Source organism: Oncorhynchus nerka, linkage group LG10 (genome assembly GCF_034236695.1).
Source record: "Oncorhynchus nerka isolate Pitt River linkage group LG10, Oner_Uvic_2.0, whole genome shotgun sequence".
Lineage (NCBI taxonomy): Eukaryota > Metazoa > Chordata > Actinopteri > Salmoniformes > Salmonidae > Oncorhynchus > Oncorhynchus nerka.
Genome location: NC_088405.1, coordinates 24,647,864 through 24,664,763, shown reverse-complemented (window position 1 = coordinate 24,664,763; position 16,900 = coordinate 24,647,864). Strand labels below are relative to the sequence as shown.

Below are 16,900 nucleotides of genomic sequence, written 5' to 3'. Positions count from 1 at the left end.
ACAACATCCATCGCTGCTTTGAGGATGCAAACGGCTATCTATATGGCTAGAGGGGTTGTAGCAACTTACATACAAATACATATATTCACACATTGAAATGAACAAACCACCATTGATGGTTCTGTTTTCTTCTGCAAAGCCATTTGGGCCACAATGTACTGCATGTCAGATGCTACACAAATAAAATCCATTTTGATATTATCATGTTGATGGTTACATTCAATGCTCTGTACAGCCTTCCATTGTGTAAAACTATTCACTACTGCTAAGACACACTTACCATAGTCTGTATTCTCTGGTTCCCAGCAGTTTGACGGCCAGAAGTAGGGGGTCTGGGAACAACGATTGTGAGGAGGAAATAGTGAGGGACAAGGCAGCTAAAGAACTGAGACACCTTGATCTAAGAACTGATCTAAGAACTGAGACACCTGGATCTAATAACTGATCTAAGAACTGAGACACCTGGGTCTAATTGATCTAAGAACTGAGACACCTTGATCTAATAACTGATCTAAGAACTGAGACACCTTGATCTAAGAACTGATCTAAGAACTGAGACACCTTGATCTAAGAACTGATATGAGAACTGAGACACCTTGAGCTAACAACTGATCAAATAACAGAGACACCTGGATTTAATAACTGATCTAAGAACTGAGACACCTGGATCTAATTGATCTAAGAACTGAGACACCTTAATCTAATAACTGATCTAAGAACTGAGACACCTGGATCTAAGAAAAGAGACACCTTGATCTAAAAACAGAGACACCTGACTAAAATCCCTGTTATTTCTCTAGAGCGAGGCACTTTAATTTCCTCAGTAAAACATCCAGCAATATAACTGGATTAGTTGTAAAATATAAAGCCCATAAGTCCCTGTGGATAAGCGCTCAATAAAGACATATGAATCCTAGTCCTCCATGTATGGTCTGATATGGATTGGATCAGATACGGTAGACAGTAGGAGTACATTATAGTACACATAAGAGCTATGCAGCCTATGAATTCACTGTACCTGAAACCTGTAGAAAGTGCCATCGTCTTTCAGTGTGAGTACATGGTCTGATATGGGGAAGAAGTAGCCGTGGGCAGCCATCAGGGTCCCCAGGTGAAGGGCCTCCACTGGACAACACAAATAAAATCCTATAATTTTCCACCACAACACCCCTAATATTCCCACTGTCCCCTTTGACACACCTCACTTCCCCCCTTCACCGGGGTATGGTAAATGAGGTCAGTATAGAACCGATGGGGATGTTTACCTCATATGCTAAACCCTTGTCACCTCTCCTAATGTAAAATTAAACCCATTCTATTTTTATCACTATTTCTCTGTATCTAGAATGTATGTAAGACCCAGCTATGCATCAATAAATTATCACTCATTCATGTTTAAAGACATGTTTACTGATAAATGTGAGTGCCCTTCAAGTGTATTTGCGTCTTTGCATGTGGATTTGTGTGTGTTTATGCATTTTGTGCTTGTGTGAGATTGTTAGTCTGCATGTTAGATGCAATGTTTTGAAGCGAAACAGCAACATACTGTAGAGATATAGCAATTACAGAAAGAGCCAGATAGCTTCCCTTCAGAAGACTACACACAGATTGCATATATTCAAGCATTCTGAGAGTGGATTTGCACATTCATCTAAATGAATGTCTGGTTAGAGCTTCACACACTGTGGATATCAAACAGGATTAAAGACAAATCTACTCACCCACCCAAAATAACTTAAGTCTACTCAATGTTTATATTTCTTTACTTTTAACAACTTTCTGGATTGTTAGCACATAGCCCTAAATCATGCATTTATTACCACAAATTGTGGTATACCCAGAAGTATACAGCTGCTCCGTAGGATGAAACAGGAAAATAAAAAATATTATTTCTTAACCTGGAATAGAAATTAGTGTCTGGCTTGGGAAGAGTATCCTCAAATTGTTATTCCCTACTTAAAGTACAGCTGTCTGACTTTATGACCCCGACTCTACTCGTATGCCCTGTAATAGTCTTTAAAATGGCTGAGCCATTCAAATGTACACTTCCTCCTAAATACCCTGCAGACTGGAGATCATAATTCATTTGAGGTCATTTCTGTACTAGTATGTGGCTATGGGTGTATTGGTACCGTCCATTTGTGTTCTATAACATTTGTAACCAAATGTAAACTTTCCTCACAGGACCATTGCGGCCTCCAACAAGATTCTCTCAGGCTGAAACTGTGTTTCAGTGCAATTTCCTGCTCTTGTGAGACCTTGTCAGTGACGACACAGTAAAGTGCGATTCCTCAATCAAACCCCTTGAAGTCAAGCAATCAAAAGGTTTCACTCAGAGCTCTACCCTTTTCAGTCTGAACCTGTTTCCTGCTGAGGTATGGGAGCAGGTATTTCACCCTGGCTCCAGTCCTTTTGAGAGTTCTCCAGTGCTCCAGAGTCCATGCGTGGTTTATGAAGTACTATTGAGTCAGCTTTGTGTTAGAAAGTGATAAATGTGTCACTAATGCGGGGGAATCGACCCATCCATACCAACACATGCAACAGAATGTACACACACACGAGCTCTCCTCTAAATCAGTGATAGGGGTTATGCCTATTGCCTCCCTTTGTCCGCCATTGAAAAGCTTCCCTCTGAGTGACCTGACCTAAAGTGGCAGCATCTACTAGGTTACAGTATATACATGTCTTAAAAATCTATTGCTTTAGAAAAGCCTGCTACTGTACACTGAGGTTTTAGAGAAACAAAGTTCTCCACTATGTTACAATGATTCTAATTAGCCATTGACATGTTAAATTGATACAACATAAAAGGAACTTCTCCAGAATAAGGGTGGAATCGAGACCTTGGGACTATAATGTTTTTGTCAAAAATGTGTTAGTCACATATAATTGATCTTTAGATGGTTCTTCATATGTCTATGAAGTACATTTTAAGTGATTTTATTTTTAACTTGGTGCTATTAGGTTCTATCTATCTGCGATCCAATCACAAGCCTGAACAAATATAGAGGGACCAATCAGAACACGTCTTTGCCATCTCCCTCTAAGTATGGTGTAGGCTAGCCTAGCCAGAAATAACGGCACTTAAGCAAAAAAAACAACACTGTCAGAAATCTTCAATTTGAGGACTTTAATGGGTTATGAGAGAAGAATTCACTACAGAACAATTCTGAGATCTGGGATGTGAAAACTTTGATTTTCAGTATCTCAGGACTATGATTTGCACATATAGAACCTTATAGTCCCAAGGTTTTTGATATGTCACATAGACTACCTTTCAAAAGTTTGGGATCACTTAGAAATGTTTAATTGTTTCTTTAATCAGCACAACAGTTTAAGCTGTGCTAACATAATTTCAAAAGGGTTTTCTAATGATCAATTAGCCTTTTAAAACGATAAACTTGGATTAGCTAACACAACGTGCCATTGGAACACAGGAGTGATGGTTGCTGATAATGGGCCTCTGTACTCTTATGTAGATATTCTATTAATAAATCTGCCATTTCCAGCTACAATAGTCATTTACAACATTAACAATGTCTACACTGTATTTCTGATCAATTTGATGTTATTTTAATGGACAAAAAAAAAGTGCTTTTCTTTCAAAAACAAGGACATTTCTAAGTGACCCCAAACGTTTGAACGGTAGTTTAACTGTGAATGATTCACTGTTTCACATATCTAGTGTCACATAATAGGAGACATAATAGGACACTAATAAGCATGCATTACCTTGATCTTCAATATTCAGGTTTTTGATCATCCACTGTACAATGTCAGAACCTGGAATGGAAAACCACACACATAAATACACCCAAAGCATACTGTATACAGCACCTAGATTGCTATATCTATTTGTGGACTTATATATCAATGATATGTACCCACTAATTCTTGAAGAATATAACGTATAAATGCCTCATAAGCTTAGTTCAACTGTCATACCCCATCACAACCCAAAATATAAGCTTGTTTTGCTCCATTGTTTGTAAACAATGTTATTTTAAATAAACATTGCATACTCTCACAACATAGTTAAAACTATAATTTGGATAGTATTGACGGACAGTCCTTGCATCCAAAGCTGTATCTATGGATTTAAGAGTGGTTACATTTCTCCAGCCCCCTCCCTAATTTGTTTGCAAAACATTGGTGTTGTAACGGTCTTCTTCCTCCTCTGACGAGGAGTAGTAGGAAGGATCGGAGGACCAATGCACAGCGTGGTAAGTGCTCATGATACTTTTAATAGACCACAGAAAAATACAAAATAACAATGTGAAATAACAAAAACCGAAACAGTTCCGTGTGGAACACACAGACACAGAAAATAATCACCCACAAATCAAGGGTGAAAACAAGTATGTATTCAATCGGGACAACGATTGACAGCTGCCTCTGATTGAGAACCATACCAGGCCAAACACAGAAATACCAACTCATAGAAAAACAAACATAGACAACCCACCCAACTCACGCCCTGACCATACTAAAACAAAGACAAAACAAAAGAACTAAGGTCAGAACGTGACAGGTGTTATGTTTGTTTTTGTTATTGTTTGAACTGCAGATTGCCCCTTTAATACACCAGAGTCGGCCCATTAATTACATGCAAATTCCTAGCATGTGGGTGGGTAATTGGCAGTCCAACACACTATGCTTTTATTACCATTAGAAACCACCTACCTCTGTTCTCATTCATACAAATTACACCCCTGATAGTGGCTGGAACAGTCATGGCAGAACCTGTCTAACTAATGCTAAGGACAACATGGCTAGTACATATCAGAGCCATATATTTAGAATGGATTTAAAGCCATCATTAGTGCACGTAAATAAAAATGATCTTACAAGTAAATCTTAACAGCCCACAATATTGAGTGCAACATCTGGCCTCAAGCCATCTTCACACCCCAGCTCAACCACTGGTTTTCACATGGCTTAGATAGAAAAGTTATTATCACTGTGTCTCTCTCTCCATCTCTCCTCTCTAGGTGTGGTGTAAGAGATGGACAGAATGTATTAAGTGAAGAAAAGGGATCAGCGGGGTCACCAAGAGATGGAGTGACTCTCCACACCTGTCTCTTTCTTCCCCTGTCTCTGAGATGAGCTCCTGAGGACTCGACACGTCTTACCACAACTTCAGAAAAATAGGTGGATTAAAAACTGTGGATAAACTAACGCAAAGCAGAACAATAATGATCAAACGCTTAAATACATCTTCGGAATGTCTGATCCTTTTCTTGGTGTTGTACATGGATTGCATTTCTTAGACCCACTTTTGCACAACTTGAAATACAATTGTCATCAATGAATACAAAATTCCCTGTAAAGTGTTTGTTCAAAGAATATCAACACGTTGTTTTCATCAGAAGAGAAAATATTGTGACCTATGTTGGTCTTGTAGTCTTAGCTGCTGCCACTAGACCACATATAATGCTGCAGCATGGGTTTGAATCCGGCCCACTACTATTTCAGCAATCCTCTTATTATTTAAAAAAAATATAGGTCCAGTATCTTTTCTACATACTTTATATTTGCTTTTGTGTTGTTTATGTTTACAAGTGTGTATAGGTACATTTTTTGTGTTGTAATGCACAAATCATTTAACCCTGCCGCGACCCACAGTTTGGGAAGCACTGTTTGAATTAACGCTGTGTTTCTGCTTGCTGATGGAAAGTCAAAGAACCTATGAGTAGACCAGCCTATGTATTGAATACACGAACATGTGTTGTGATGAGAATTGGATCCTGTACACTGTGCTTACTTTCCATTTTCTTTTTTGAACATGAATGATATTTGGTTTGATGTGTATGAAATTGTTGGGTGAATTATGCATAAAAGGAGAGTATTTGGCCATAATTCTGCATGTGATCATTGATCAATAAAATGTATTGATCAACTGGGATTTATTTTAAGACAGGGTTACTTTCTGTTTTGTCAGGTTAGACTCAAGAGAAATGTTTGTGTTAATCTTTTTTTCATCAAAAGAGCATCTGTTGTGTTCATTTGATGAATGTGTTTATCAAATGCATTTACTGTTTTGCAAAAGGCCACAAAGTTCGGTGTCTTGAGTCCACTGTTTTGAAAATTGATAGCATTTACAGAAAACTGTAAGATAACAGCCAATTATCATTAGCATATCCAGATAAGATTGATCATGGATTACCATCATTAATACACCCAGTAAAATTCACACCTTCAGCAATTACTCACTTTCTAGGAGGTTAAAATGGTGAGATGTGTGAGGTAATCCGCTACAAGGCTATTCTGAAAATAGTGTAATATTATGACAGCATGTATGCCTTCGGGAAAGTATTTAGACACATTAACTTTTACCACATTTTGTTATGTTACAGCCTTATTCTAAAATGGATTAAATAGTTTTTTTTAAATCCTCGTCAATATACACACAATAACCCATAACGACTGAACAAAAACAGTTTTTTATACATTTTTGCAAATAAATTTTTTTAAATCATAAAAGAAATATCACATTTACATAAATATTCAGACCCTTTACTCAGTACTTTGTTGAAGCACCTTTGGCAGCGATTACAGCATTGAGTTTTCTTGGTGCTACAAGCTTGGCACACCTGTATTTGGTGAGTTTTTCCCATTCTTCTCTGCAGATCCTCTCAAGCTCTGTCAGGTTGGATGGGGAATGTCACTGCGCAGCTATTTTCAGGTCTCTCCAGAAATGTTCAATCTGGTTCATGTCCAGGCTCTGGCTGGACCAAAGACATTCAGAGACTTTTCCTGAAGTCATTCCTGCGATGTCTTGGCTGTGTGCTTAGGGTCGTTATTCTGTTGGAAGGTGAACCTTGGCCCTAGTCTGAGGTCCTGAGTGCTCTGGAGCAGGTTTTCATAAAGGATGTCTCTGTACTTTGCTTTGTTCATCTTTACATTGATCCTGACTAGTCTCCCAGTCCCTGCCGCTGAAAAACATCCCCACAGTATGATGCTGCCACCACCATGCTTCACTGTAGGGATGGTGCCAGGTTTCCTCCAGAGGTGACGCTTGGCATTCAGGCCAAAGGGTTCAATCTTGGTGTTATCAGTCAGAGAATCTTGTTTCTCATGGTCTGAGACACTTTAGGGGCCTTTTGGCAAACTCCAAGCGGGCTGGCATTTGTATGTATGTATGTATGTATGTATGTATGTATGTATGTATGTATGTATGTATGTATGTATGTATGTATGTATGTATGTATGTATGTATGTATGTATGTATGTATGTATGTATGCATGCATGTATGTATGTATGTATGTATGCATGTATGTATGAAAATACCCTAAATAAAAGGTGACATTCTGTATTGTCGCTTCATACAAACATTTTATCTTACATTCCGAACGCTTGAGTGTAGAGTTGTATTTAAAATATGTAGCTTCACTGTCTAAATAAATATGGAGGGGAGTGTATACGTGACTCAATTAACAAACTATTGTACTGCAGCTACTACTAAATAGGGGGCATTTCATTTTAACTGAATGCTGAGCAGCACTGAATAAGACTGAACAAAACAGTTCCTCCATTCATCCTGTGGCTGTGCTGTTCATTTAGTTTTTCTATGGACTTCATCTTGGCTCCAGAGTACTTTACTGTTCCAGGATCACCACTCACATTACATCAACTGTTCTGCTTGTATACGTATTCTAGGGAAGGTCACTAGTGACTTCCTGAATAATGGCAACTCATATCTGTTGTTTGCTATCCTGCAAAAGGAATACGCATGCTCCACTTTTGCATAAGGTATTAAAGAGAACAAGACACATTTACAAGGCTATCTAGCCTTCAAGTTTCCATTGTGTTCAGTTTTGAGTGTCATTTCTCAACTCTAGGTTCTCTTTTCAGAACTCTGCACAGCTCCCTGCAACATTATGATTCATTTTGGTATTCTGTTTCATCTCTGGTTTAGGTGTATGGGTTTCACAACCACGGACAGCTCTCCCAAGTTAGTCAGAAGCCAGAAGACTTTATTAGCTGGCATTACCATTTCACTGTTTACAATATATTACAACACAAGCTTTAGGTAAGTTGTTTACCTGAAAAAACACTTGGAATCTTGGATAAAAAACTTTTCACAGTGCGGATAGGAATTCCATTCTTCTCATCCTGCATGCGGGCTATTACGTCCTCCATCTGGAAGAAAAGAGAGAAGACATAATGTTAGAAATGATCAGTGGAAATACAGTCAGGAGACTGGGGAAAGTGGCCGGAAAAGGCTGCTGTTGTGAATGGCCTCTGTGACACAGCTCTGCCTCTGTGACCCACTGGGCACAGACGGCAATTCAAGGTCTATTCCACGTTGGTTAAACGTCCCTTCGTTGAAATGACATGGAAACAGCGTTGATTCAACCAGACACTTCTCATATCAATGTCAGTTTATGTTACTGGATTAGTGATCATTTAGTTTATCAACCCTAATAGCAAAGTGTCTGCCTAATATTTCCCCATCCTATGCGTCTTAAAAAAACTGGACAAAACAAGATGTCACAAAAAAGACATCAGAGAAATATAAAAGGACATTGTGATGACTGAATCACACCTTCAAGCTAAAACCTAAAAGAAATGTGACATGACAACCTGGATAAAAACAGACCTGCCACAGAAAGGCAGATCTGCATCGCAACTCTCCAGGATTGGAGCATTGCTATGGCTCAGCTGCCCTGGCGGAAGGCCCTAATTCCAGAAACAGACAGGACAGAGTGAAGTGATGCGTGGCCCGGATCCGTCAGCCTTCACGGATGGATGCCAAAAGATATCCCAAAGTAGCCCTCTGGCATAAATAAATACAATGTAACAATGTGACACACACACACATATACACACACGTAAACACACACACACACAGACACAATGCAATGCCTGCTGTTCTATTTCTACTCTATAGACTTCAATGTACTTCCCATATACTGTATCATATAGGATAACTAATTGGTAACCATTAGGGTTTGTTGGTTAGTGTTGATTACAAAAGCTAATTTTCAACCCTCGTTGATTGCATTTGGTTAATTTGACTGGCTGCCCTGTGCCTCGTCGACTTTCCCCATCAGTCTGTACAGTATCTTGACAACTACACTCCGTAAATATTTTCTTCTGGCAGCTGTCCTCTGGAAGGGATTTTCATAAACTGTATCTATGAAAGGAATCGCAGGACCACATTGTCTGATGCAACATTTGAGGGATATTTATTACAAATACATGGCCCTCAGACTGAAAATAACAAACACAATAAGAAGGCCTCCTTGCAGAGACACCTTCACTCATGTTCTCCCAGGCCCAGAACCCAGGAGACCTGCAAGCCCCACTCCATAGCACTCTACTATAAACCATTCCCACTGGTCACAGGTACAGCTCGTCACCTGTGAAGAGGGAGGAGAGAGAGGGAACAAAGACAGAACAAATGATAGCACAACATAATAACATTACATCTCCTATTCATTCACATACTTAGGAATAATGGATCAAGGTGTAATGATGAAAGTATGCATATATGTCACAACCTGATCTGTTTCACCTGTCTTTGTGATTGCTTCCACCCCCCTCCAGGTGTTGCCCATCTTCCCCATTATTCCCTGTGTATTTATACATGTGTTCTCTGTTTGTCTGTTGCCAGGTCGTCTTGTTTGTGACGTCAACCAGCGTTTTTGTATTCAGCGCCTGCTTTTCCCGTCTCTCTTTTCTCGTCCTCCTGGTTTTTGACCCCTGCCTCTCCCGACCCTGTACCCGCCCGCCTGACCACTCTGCCTGCCCCTGACCATGAGCCTGCCTGCCGTCCTGTACCTTTGCCCCACCTCTGGATTACTGACCTCTGCCTGACCTGACCCTGAGCCTACCTGCCTTCCTGTACCTTTGCCCCACCTCTGGATTACTGACCTCTGCCTGACCTGACCCTGAGCCTACCTGCCTTCCTGTACCTTTGCCCCTGTTGCTGTAATAAACATTGTTACTTCGATACGGTCTGCACCTGGGTCTTACCTTGATTCCTGATACAAAAAACTGTCAATTTATGAAATATGGATTATGATACTGATTTATCTACTGACCAATAGAATAAAGGGTAAACACATAACAATAAATATTCATACCTCCACTCTGTCATATTCAGCCCCCCTTCTAGATATAGATGGCAGGCACCCCCTGAAGGCCTCCCTTCACAGCAACATTACCATAATGTTATTCTTACAGTGGACATTTGCAAAAATGCTGTGGCTGAGTAGCTGAGACTGCCATGTTAGTCTCAGTTACCATTACCTAAGCACTGGATCTTTGTACAATAGTCTAAAATAGAGGTACTTACTGAGAAATGGTGTTCAATCTTCAGATACGTCCAATGGCAGTCAGTGCAGTTTAAGATGAGGGAGGACGGCCTTATTTCTATTACAGCATATTGGATGGCTTTCATTCATATTCCATTCACCCAGTTCAATGTAACAGCGATTTTCTACCGGACAAATGTATACCCGTTTTGTTCCATTTGCTTCCGTTTAAGATACATTTTTCAACAGAATCGGCAGAATGAATACACCCCTGATCACGCATAAACACAGTTCACAGTTTCATAACAGCCACGTTGTATTCCTTCTCGCATCTACATTATGCGCTCTCCTCCACTCACCTCTTCCCTTCACTTGTGGACTTCAATGCACAACACCTCAGCTGTATGTGACCAGGCGAAAAAAACTTTCCAAGCCAAACCGCTACACACAGCCTACATTGTTGTCCACATATTAGCTAAAGTAACGTCATAGTCAGCATAGCTAATGGAACTAACGCATTAGTAAAACCGCTACAATCATGCAGTAGCGTTAGTGTACAGTCAGTAAGCAGTAACACCAGCGGGCCCCGGTGGCAATAAATTAGTAATACCAAAAGCTTTCCTTGACTTGAAAGAGTTCCAGTGTTGTGTTGGATAGTCCTAGCCAGCTAGCTAACATAGCATCCCCTCTGTTTGAGCAGGGTGTTACAGTAGGATAAACTAGCTATCTGCACTTTTTAAATGTTTTACCGCCTCCACTGAAGGCGATTATTTCATTTGAAGTCACAATGGACTGTTTTGTTGTCCTAAGTATTTGATGACAATAACACATAATTGCAATTGCTGGACACAGTAGCACAGCAACCTAGGATGTACCAATGTCTCAACTGAAATAGAATATGGAACAGAGTAGAGCAGACACCTCTGTAATCAAGAATAGTAAATACAACTGCATCAAATATAGATATGTAAACACACAAGTCCTTATTAAAATCAATTCACCAGGGCAACCAAGACATGCACGTCACAACTCTTTTGAGAAAATGGAGAATCTTACAAAAAGTGCTTGCCTTATTTCAAGTTCCCTGAAGCCAAAACCTATTGAGTAATTGGCTTGTAATGGACTGAAAGAACACAGGTATAGAGTATAAAGAGTATGGGGTAACAGAGATGCCTATCTAACGTGTATGTCCTCCCTCCTCAACGGGTGCAACTGCTGCCAGACAGACAGAGGATCGAACGCTTTGCTGAACAGCTCTCATCAGATCATTCTGAGCAAGTCTCTAACAAAGCACTGTCACTATGACAACAGAGATCCTTAGGTAAAAGACAGCTGCTACCAGTATTCACAATGCCAATAGATTATCCATACAGTAGCTAAATGACAGCAGGCACATTGAGAAACATCCTGACACCTTTTTAGAACTTAGTTACATGATTCACTGAGCTAATCGGCAGGATAACAGAGTGATGATCGATACTTCACACAATCTCTCCCTCCCACTGAATTTTTTTTTCTGAGTACATATCATGAAAAAGAGTGTTTCTCTCTTGTACTGAATGCCTAGAACTACACCTTGCTGCCTTTCTACAGCGAATTGCCTGTTTTCTGAACACAAGTATGTAAATATGGAATGACTAACAAAAGCTCCAAATATAATAAAGGCTACCACTTTGCTATTCCAACCACAGATGTGGAATCTTAATTTGATCACTCATTTGTTGCTTAGAAATGCAAACTTGTTGTATTTGAGTTTTAAAAAGTTTGTCATTTCCACTTTGACATTTCAGACTTGATTTGCCCTAATGAAAAATGTATTCATCCACTACACAAAAATTCCCCTTAATTATAATCCACATAATAATTTACATTTCCTGTTGTTACAGTATCATTTTCCTGTTGTAGCAAACTGGCTCATATGAAGATCCTACATCTGTAGTGCATAATGTGTCTCAGAATTGTCAAGGAGCGCCAATGAGCATTTGAGACAAAAGAACAAACATTCACTTTTTAATGAAGCACTAAACTTTTTACTCTGCTTCATACATCTACTCACTTGAACTGCTCGCTACCAGGAAAAGAGAGAGAAAGGAAAGAGTGAGTTTCTTTTACAGCATCACCAGCATGGAAGTGGGACAATCATCCATCACAGAGGAGAATAATGGAGGAGCTTTTCATTTCCTTACAGTGGGCCTGCTGCTCCTGTAGGGCTTTACAGAAGCTTCATGAATTGCCCATTTAACGACAATGGCCTATTGTGGCAGGTTTGTGTTATCTTGTAAACATTTACGTTTTATACTGCAGCACCATGATTGCAGATTTTGAATGAAAGCTGTGCATTTAGTGTATTATGGGGCTTTAAGAACTGCTTATCCTGAGGGGAATGGAATTATCCAGCTAGTGTTATCTGAGGAGGACACAAGTGTAGATTTTTACACGGTTATAGTTACCCTACACACTTCTATCACAGTGTTCTAGAAAGGCAACACTGTTGCATGTCACACATACAGCACAATAAATACACCACACATTATGGAGCATACAGGCAGATTTAATGCAGATTTGAGTGAGAATTGGTCATGGACACTTCCTCTTCCCGTTCCATTTTTAAATCATCCACTACACAGAGAATTGCTCACAGTCCTCGGGCATGATTTGTGGCATTTTGAGTGAAAACACAGTTATGTCGACAAGCAAATAAGAAACACAGTGTTGAACAGTGTGATGCGTTTGCATAATATGGACTCATTCCAAAAACACAATGTTCTCCTCATGCCTTAGGCAAAAACAGAATATAGGCTTGTTTGAGATCCTCATTCAAATGTACATGCCATATATGAACAGATCTAGAGAATAGAGTCAAATGTGAATAGATCAATTCTCTGACTCGGTGGCTTTATCAGCTAAATCCATCCATGCCCTTGTTAATGAAAAAAATGTACATTCAACCTCATATAGTGTAAATTATATGGAGAAATATATTATTAATTTAATAGCCAATGTTATAAAGGTGTGCTGAACTAAGATATTAAAATGGTCTTTATTCATAAGATATCTTTCTAGATTCAATCCCCCACATTTTAGTAACCATTTTCACCTCATTTCAACAGGATAATTAACTTGGAAACATATCAGGCTTAAAACTCATCCTTCTTGCAGAGAACCGTCAAACATAGTGATATGAGCTTACTGTTTGAGAGAGAGGCATCATCAAAAAACACAAATGATAAATTATTGAAAAATAGAAAACCAATCAACTACTTTGATCATCATATTTGCATACCCTGCATGTGTCACAATAATATTCTGTATGTCTATCAATCGACCGATGAGCTTCATTCAGCATATTCCATAATGCCACTCAGTGTCCAACTTTTCCAAATATGAAGTAAATAGAAATATATGACATGTTATAATGTCCCAATGCTATAACGGACATCTTCAGATTTAATATCAATTACATTTACACATGAAGCTGTCATCATAAAATATTCGCTCTGCATTGCCATAGCCTACTGTTTCATCATCTAAACTGGGTATTCTGAGTGAAGTATCTGGTTACACAGATATTGATATTGCTCTGCCTCTGCAACTAATAAAGATAGAAAAGCAATGATGCCAAGTGCCAAAAATACACTACTGCCTCTCCAAGAAACCCTCCCCTCCCACCCCCAATCCCCCTCCCCCATAAACTGGCACAGTGTAATATTAACACATGGCAGACAGACATTGAAATGGCCAGTACCTTCAGGTCAGGAGGGAGAAGTTATTGACCTCCTAGAGACAAGGTTAGTGCAAGAATGACGTGAATTTTAAGTACCACTCTCCGTCTATGTCTCTTTGTTACTAAGGCAACATCGGAAGACGTAGTACTGCAACGACATCACAGTTTGCCCGTCGTTAACAGGAGACAGAGAGGGAGTGGGAGGATACTTAGGTCCTGTGAAGGAGAGCCCCTGTACCGGGAAAACTGGGAGGAGAAGGGAGTTTGGTTTTGTAACTGGAACTGTAAATACAGTCATACACATGACTGGCAGTATTTGGTTCTCTCTCTTCCTCCCTTTTGTAGGTACTAGTAAACCTGGAGCACAGTCATGCTGAAGAGGCTGCATTCTGGCTCACAGCAGGACGGGGCTAAAGAACATGAAGAGCAGATGCCTGAGTACAAATGGTGCCCGGATAAGAGACGCTTAGCCATGCAAATGAGAGGCTCACTTCCAGAGGCTTCTGTTTTGTCACACCAATTCAGGGAACTATCCATTTGTAGAAGAGTTATGCCACAACAAACATGAGGAAGAACAAGCAACATTCGCCCACATCAGTAAACGATATCATTATCATAACGTCATTGTCATTGTATTTTCCCTTTGAAGACACTGTAATGGACCATAAAATGAATAGTACATTCTAACCCAGTGGGCACAACAATTCATCTAACCCAGTGGACACAGCAATTCAACTCTTCTTTTCTTCTTTTGTCTCCTTTTGTAACTCTCCCTCATTCGACACAGCGTTTCCCCTCTGGCCCCTAAAAAGTGCCATTTGAATTGACAACATGAACTTACACAACATCCTGAAGTGGACAGACAATGAGTGAAAGAGCGACATGTCTTGAACGTTCTACCCCAGTTCACAGTTAATAATATACAGGTGTGATTTCTAAGAGGGTTTTGACGATAGCGTTCTCACTCTGTATTCAATTTAGATTGTGTTCCAGATGGTTGCCGACGGAGACACCAACGTTCCTATTCTGCTTCGAATAATTATTTTCAGCTCAGATGCTCATACATACCCCACAAGCCATGCCACCATGGGTTTCTTCACAGTCCCCAAGTCTAGAACAGACTCTAGGAATTGCACAGTACTACATAGAGCCATGACTACATGGAACTCAAGCTAGCAGTAAAATCTGATTTTGCACACGCACACATTGTAATGTTGTTGTATTGTAGTATTATCCATTTTATATCGTACGTTTGTAATAAGAGAGCAATAATATAATGAAGTAGTGTATGATGTATTGTTTTATTGATGATGTGGGCTGTTGTGTTTTTGTTGTGATATAATTGTTTTAATCCTGTTTGTACCCCAGGAAGAGTGCCTTGACAGCAGCTAATAGGGATCCTAATAAATACAAATAAAAAAATATACCAAGGCCTATACTATTCTACAGTCAATCACCCATCCCTTTGAATTTTCAAACCAGTGAATTTTCATCAAAGGCAAGCGTTTGGAACATGCTGCCCCCATTTATCCTACGTGTGAGCTTTCAGGGAGGGGAGAGAGAAGAGAGAGAGAGAGAGAGAGAGAGAGAGAGAGAGAGAGAGAGAGAGGGAGAGAGAGAAGAGAGAGAGAGAGAGAGAGAGAGAGAGAGAGAGAGAGAGAGAGAGAGAGAGAGAGAGAGAGAGAGAGAGAGAAAAAGAGAGAGAGCAAGAGAGAGAAAAAGAGAGGATTGTGACTCCCTGGGGCTACTGTACCAGGCTCACAGGATGTGGTTGATCGAAGCTGGAGTCCAGAGGGAATAAGCCAAATGTCAGGATACCTACAGGGGATTGTTGAATTCTCTCTCCCCCTCACCCCTCCCCAGGGAGAATCCTGCCATTCCCTATCCCTGTATTGGAAGCTGAGCTGTGAATCGTGGATGTGAGGTAGGCCTGCTGCCTGGAAAAACGGCAGCATTTATCCTCGTTTGACATTTTGTCTGATTAACAGGCGAGATATTCCTGGCAGGAGTTTTATGCCAGGTCGCTTTCTCATTTCTTTGCTGGTTTCTCCCCCCTCCCCCACCACCATTATAATACACCTCCCTGTATTTCTGCCTGTGTGAATGGAAAGATCTCAGATAGACATGAAAACATGAAATGACCCCGGGATTCGACAGAACATCGCACAGGGATGCACAAATACAATACAACATTCAAAGTGGGTGAATATTTCCTTTAAACGGCACTTCATTGAATATAACAGGCTTATTGGTGCATAATTTGAAGAGTTCATTTCCAAAACGCTACATCCACCAATTTGTCACATTTGTGTTTTTTCACCAGAAATGATTTCTCACCTTCATGTGTGTGTGTGTAGAATATTACTGTTTTCAGATTTTTTTATTCAACTATTTTAGTTCTGTATTAAAATGTATTTTTTTGCTGAACTATATTTCCAAAGATTTTTTTCATTATTTGTCATTTTTATTTATTATTTTTACTTTTTTTTGTATATATATATATATATATATATATTTTTTTAAATTATACCCCTTTTTCTCTCCAATTTCGCGGTATCCTCAATTTGCTGATCCTCAACACTGGGGCCCTACAAGGATGCATTCTCAGCCCTCTCATGTACTCCCTGTTCACCCACGACTGCATGGCCATGCACGCTTCCAACTCAATCATCAAGTTTGCAGACGACACTACAGTGGTAGGCTTGATTACCAACAACGACGAGACAGCCTACAGGGAGGAGGTGAGGGCCCTCGGAGTGTGGTGGAAAATAACCTCTCACTTAATGTCAGCAAAACAAAGGAGATAATTGTGTACTTCAGGAAACAGCAGAGGGAACACCCCCCTATCCACATCGACGGGACAGTAGTGGAGAAGGTGGAAAGTTCTAAGTTCCTCAGCGTACACATCAAGGG

At 39.9% G+C, this 16,900-nt stretch overlaps 1 protein-coding gene and 1 long non-coding RNA gene across 2 annotated transcripts in view; one reads left to right on the top strand and one right to left on the bottom strand.

Annotated features, from left to right (window-relative positions):
- Positions 1–16,900, bottom strand: part of LOC115135050 (regulator of G-protein signaling 7) — a 50,754-nt gene that overhangs the window by 12,965 nt on the left and 20,889 nt on the right. Inside the window, exons 3-6 of the mRNA XM_029669270.2 lie at positions 8,047–8,143; positions 3,733–3,783; positions 1,019–1,125; positions 281–332 (exon numbers count right to left, since the gene is read on the bottom strand). Coding sequence (XP_029525130.1) covers positions 281–332; positions 1,019–1,125; positions 3,733–3,783; positions 8,047–8,143 — 307 coding nt within the window. The remainder of the gene's footprint in view (positions 1–280; positions 333–1,018; positions 1,126–3,732; positions 3,784–8,046; positions 8,144–16,900) is intronic.
- Positions 13,969–15,421, top strand: LOC115135052 (uncharacterized). The gene is made up of 2 exons (XR_003864441.2): positions 13,969–14,051; positions 14,333–15,421. It is a non-coding gene; the product is annotated as an uncharacterized LOC115135052 (long non-coding RNA).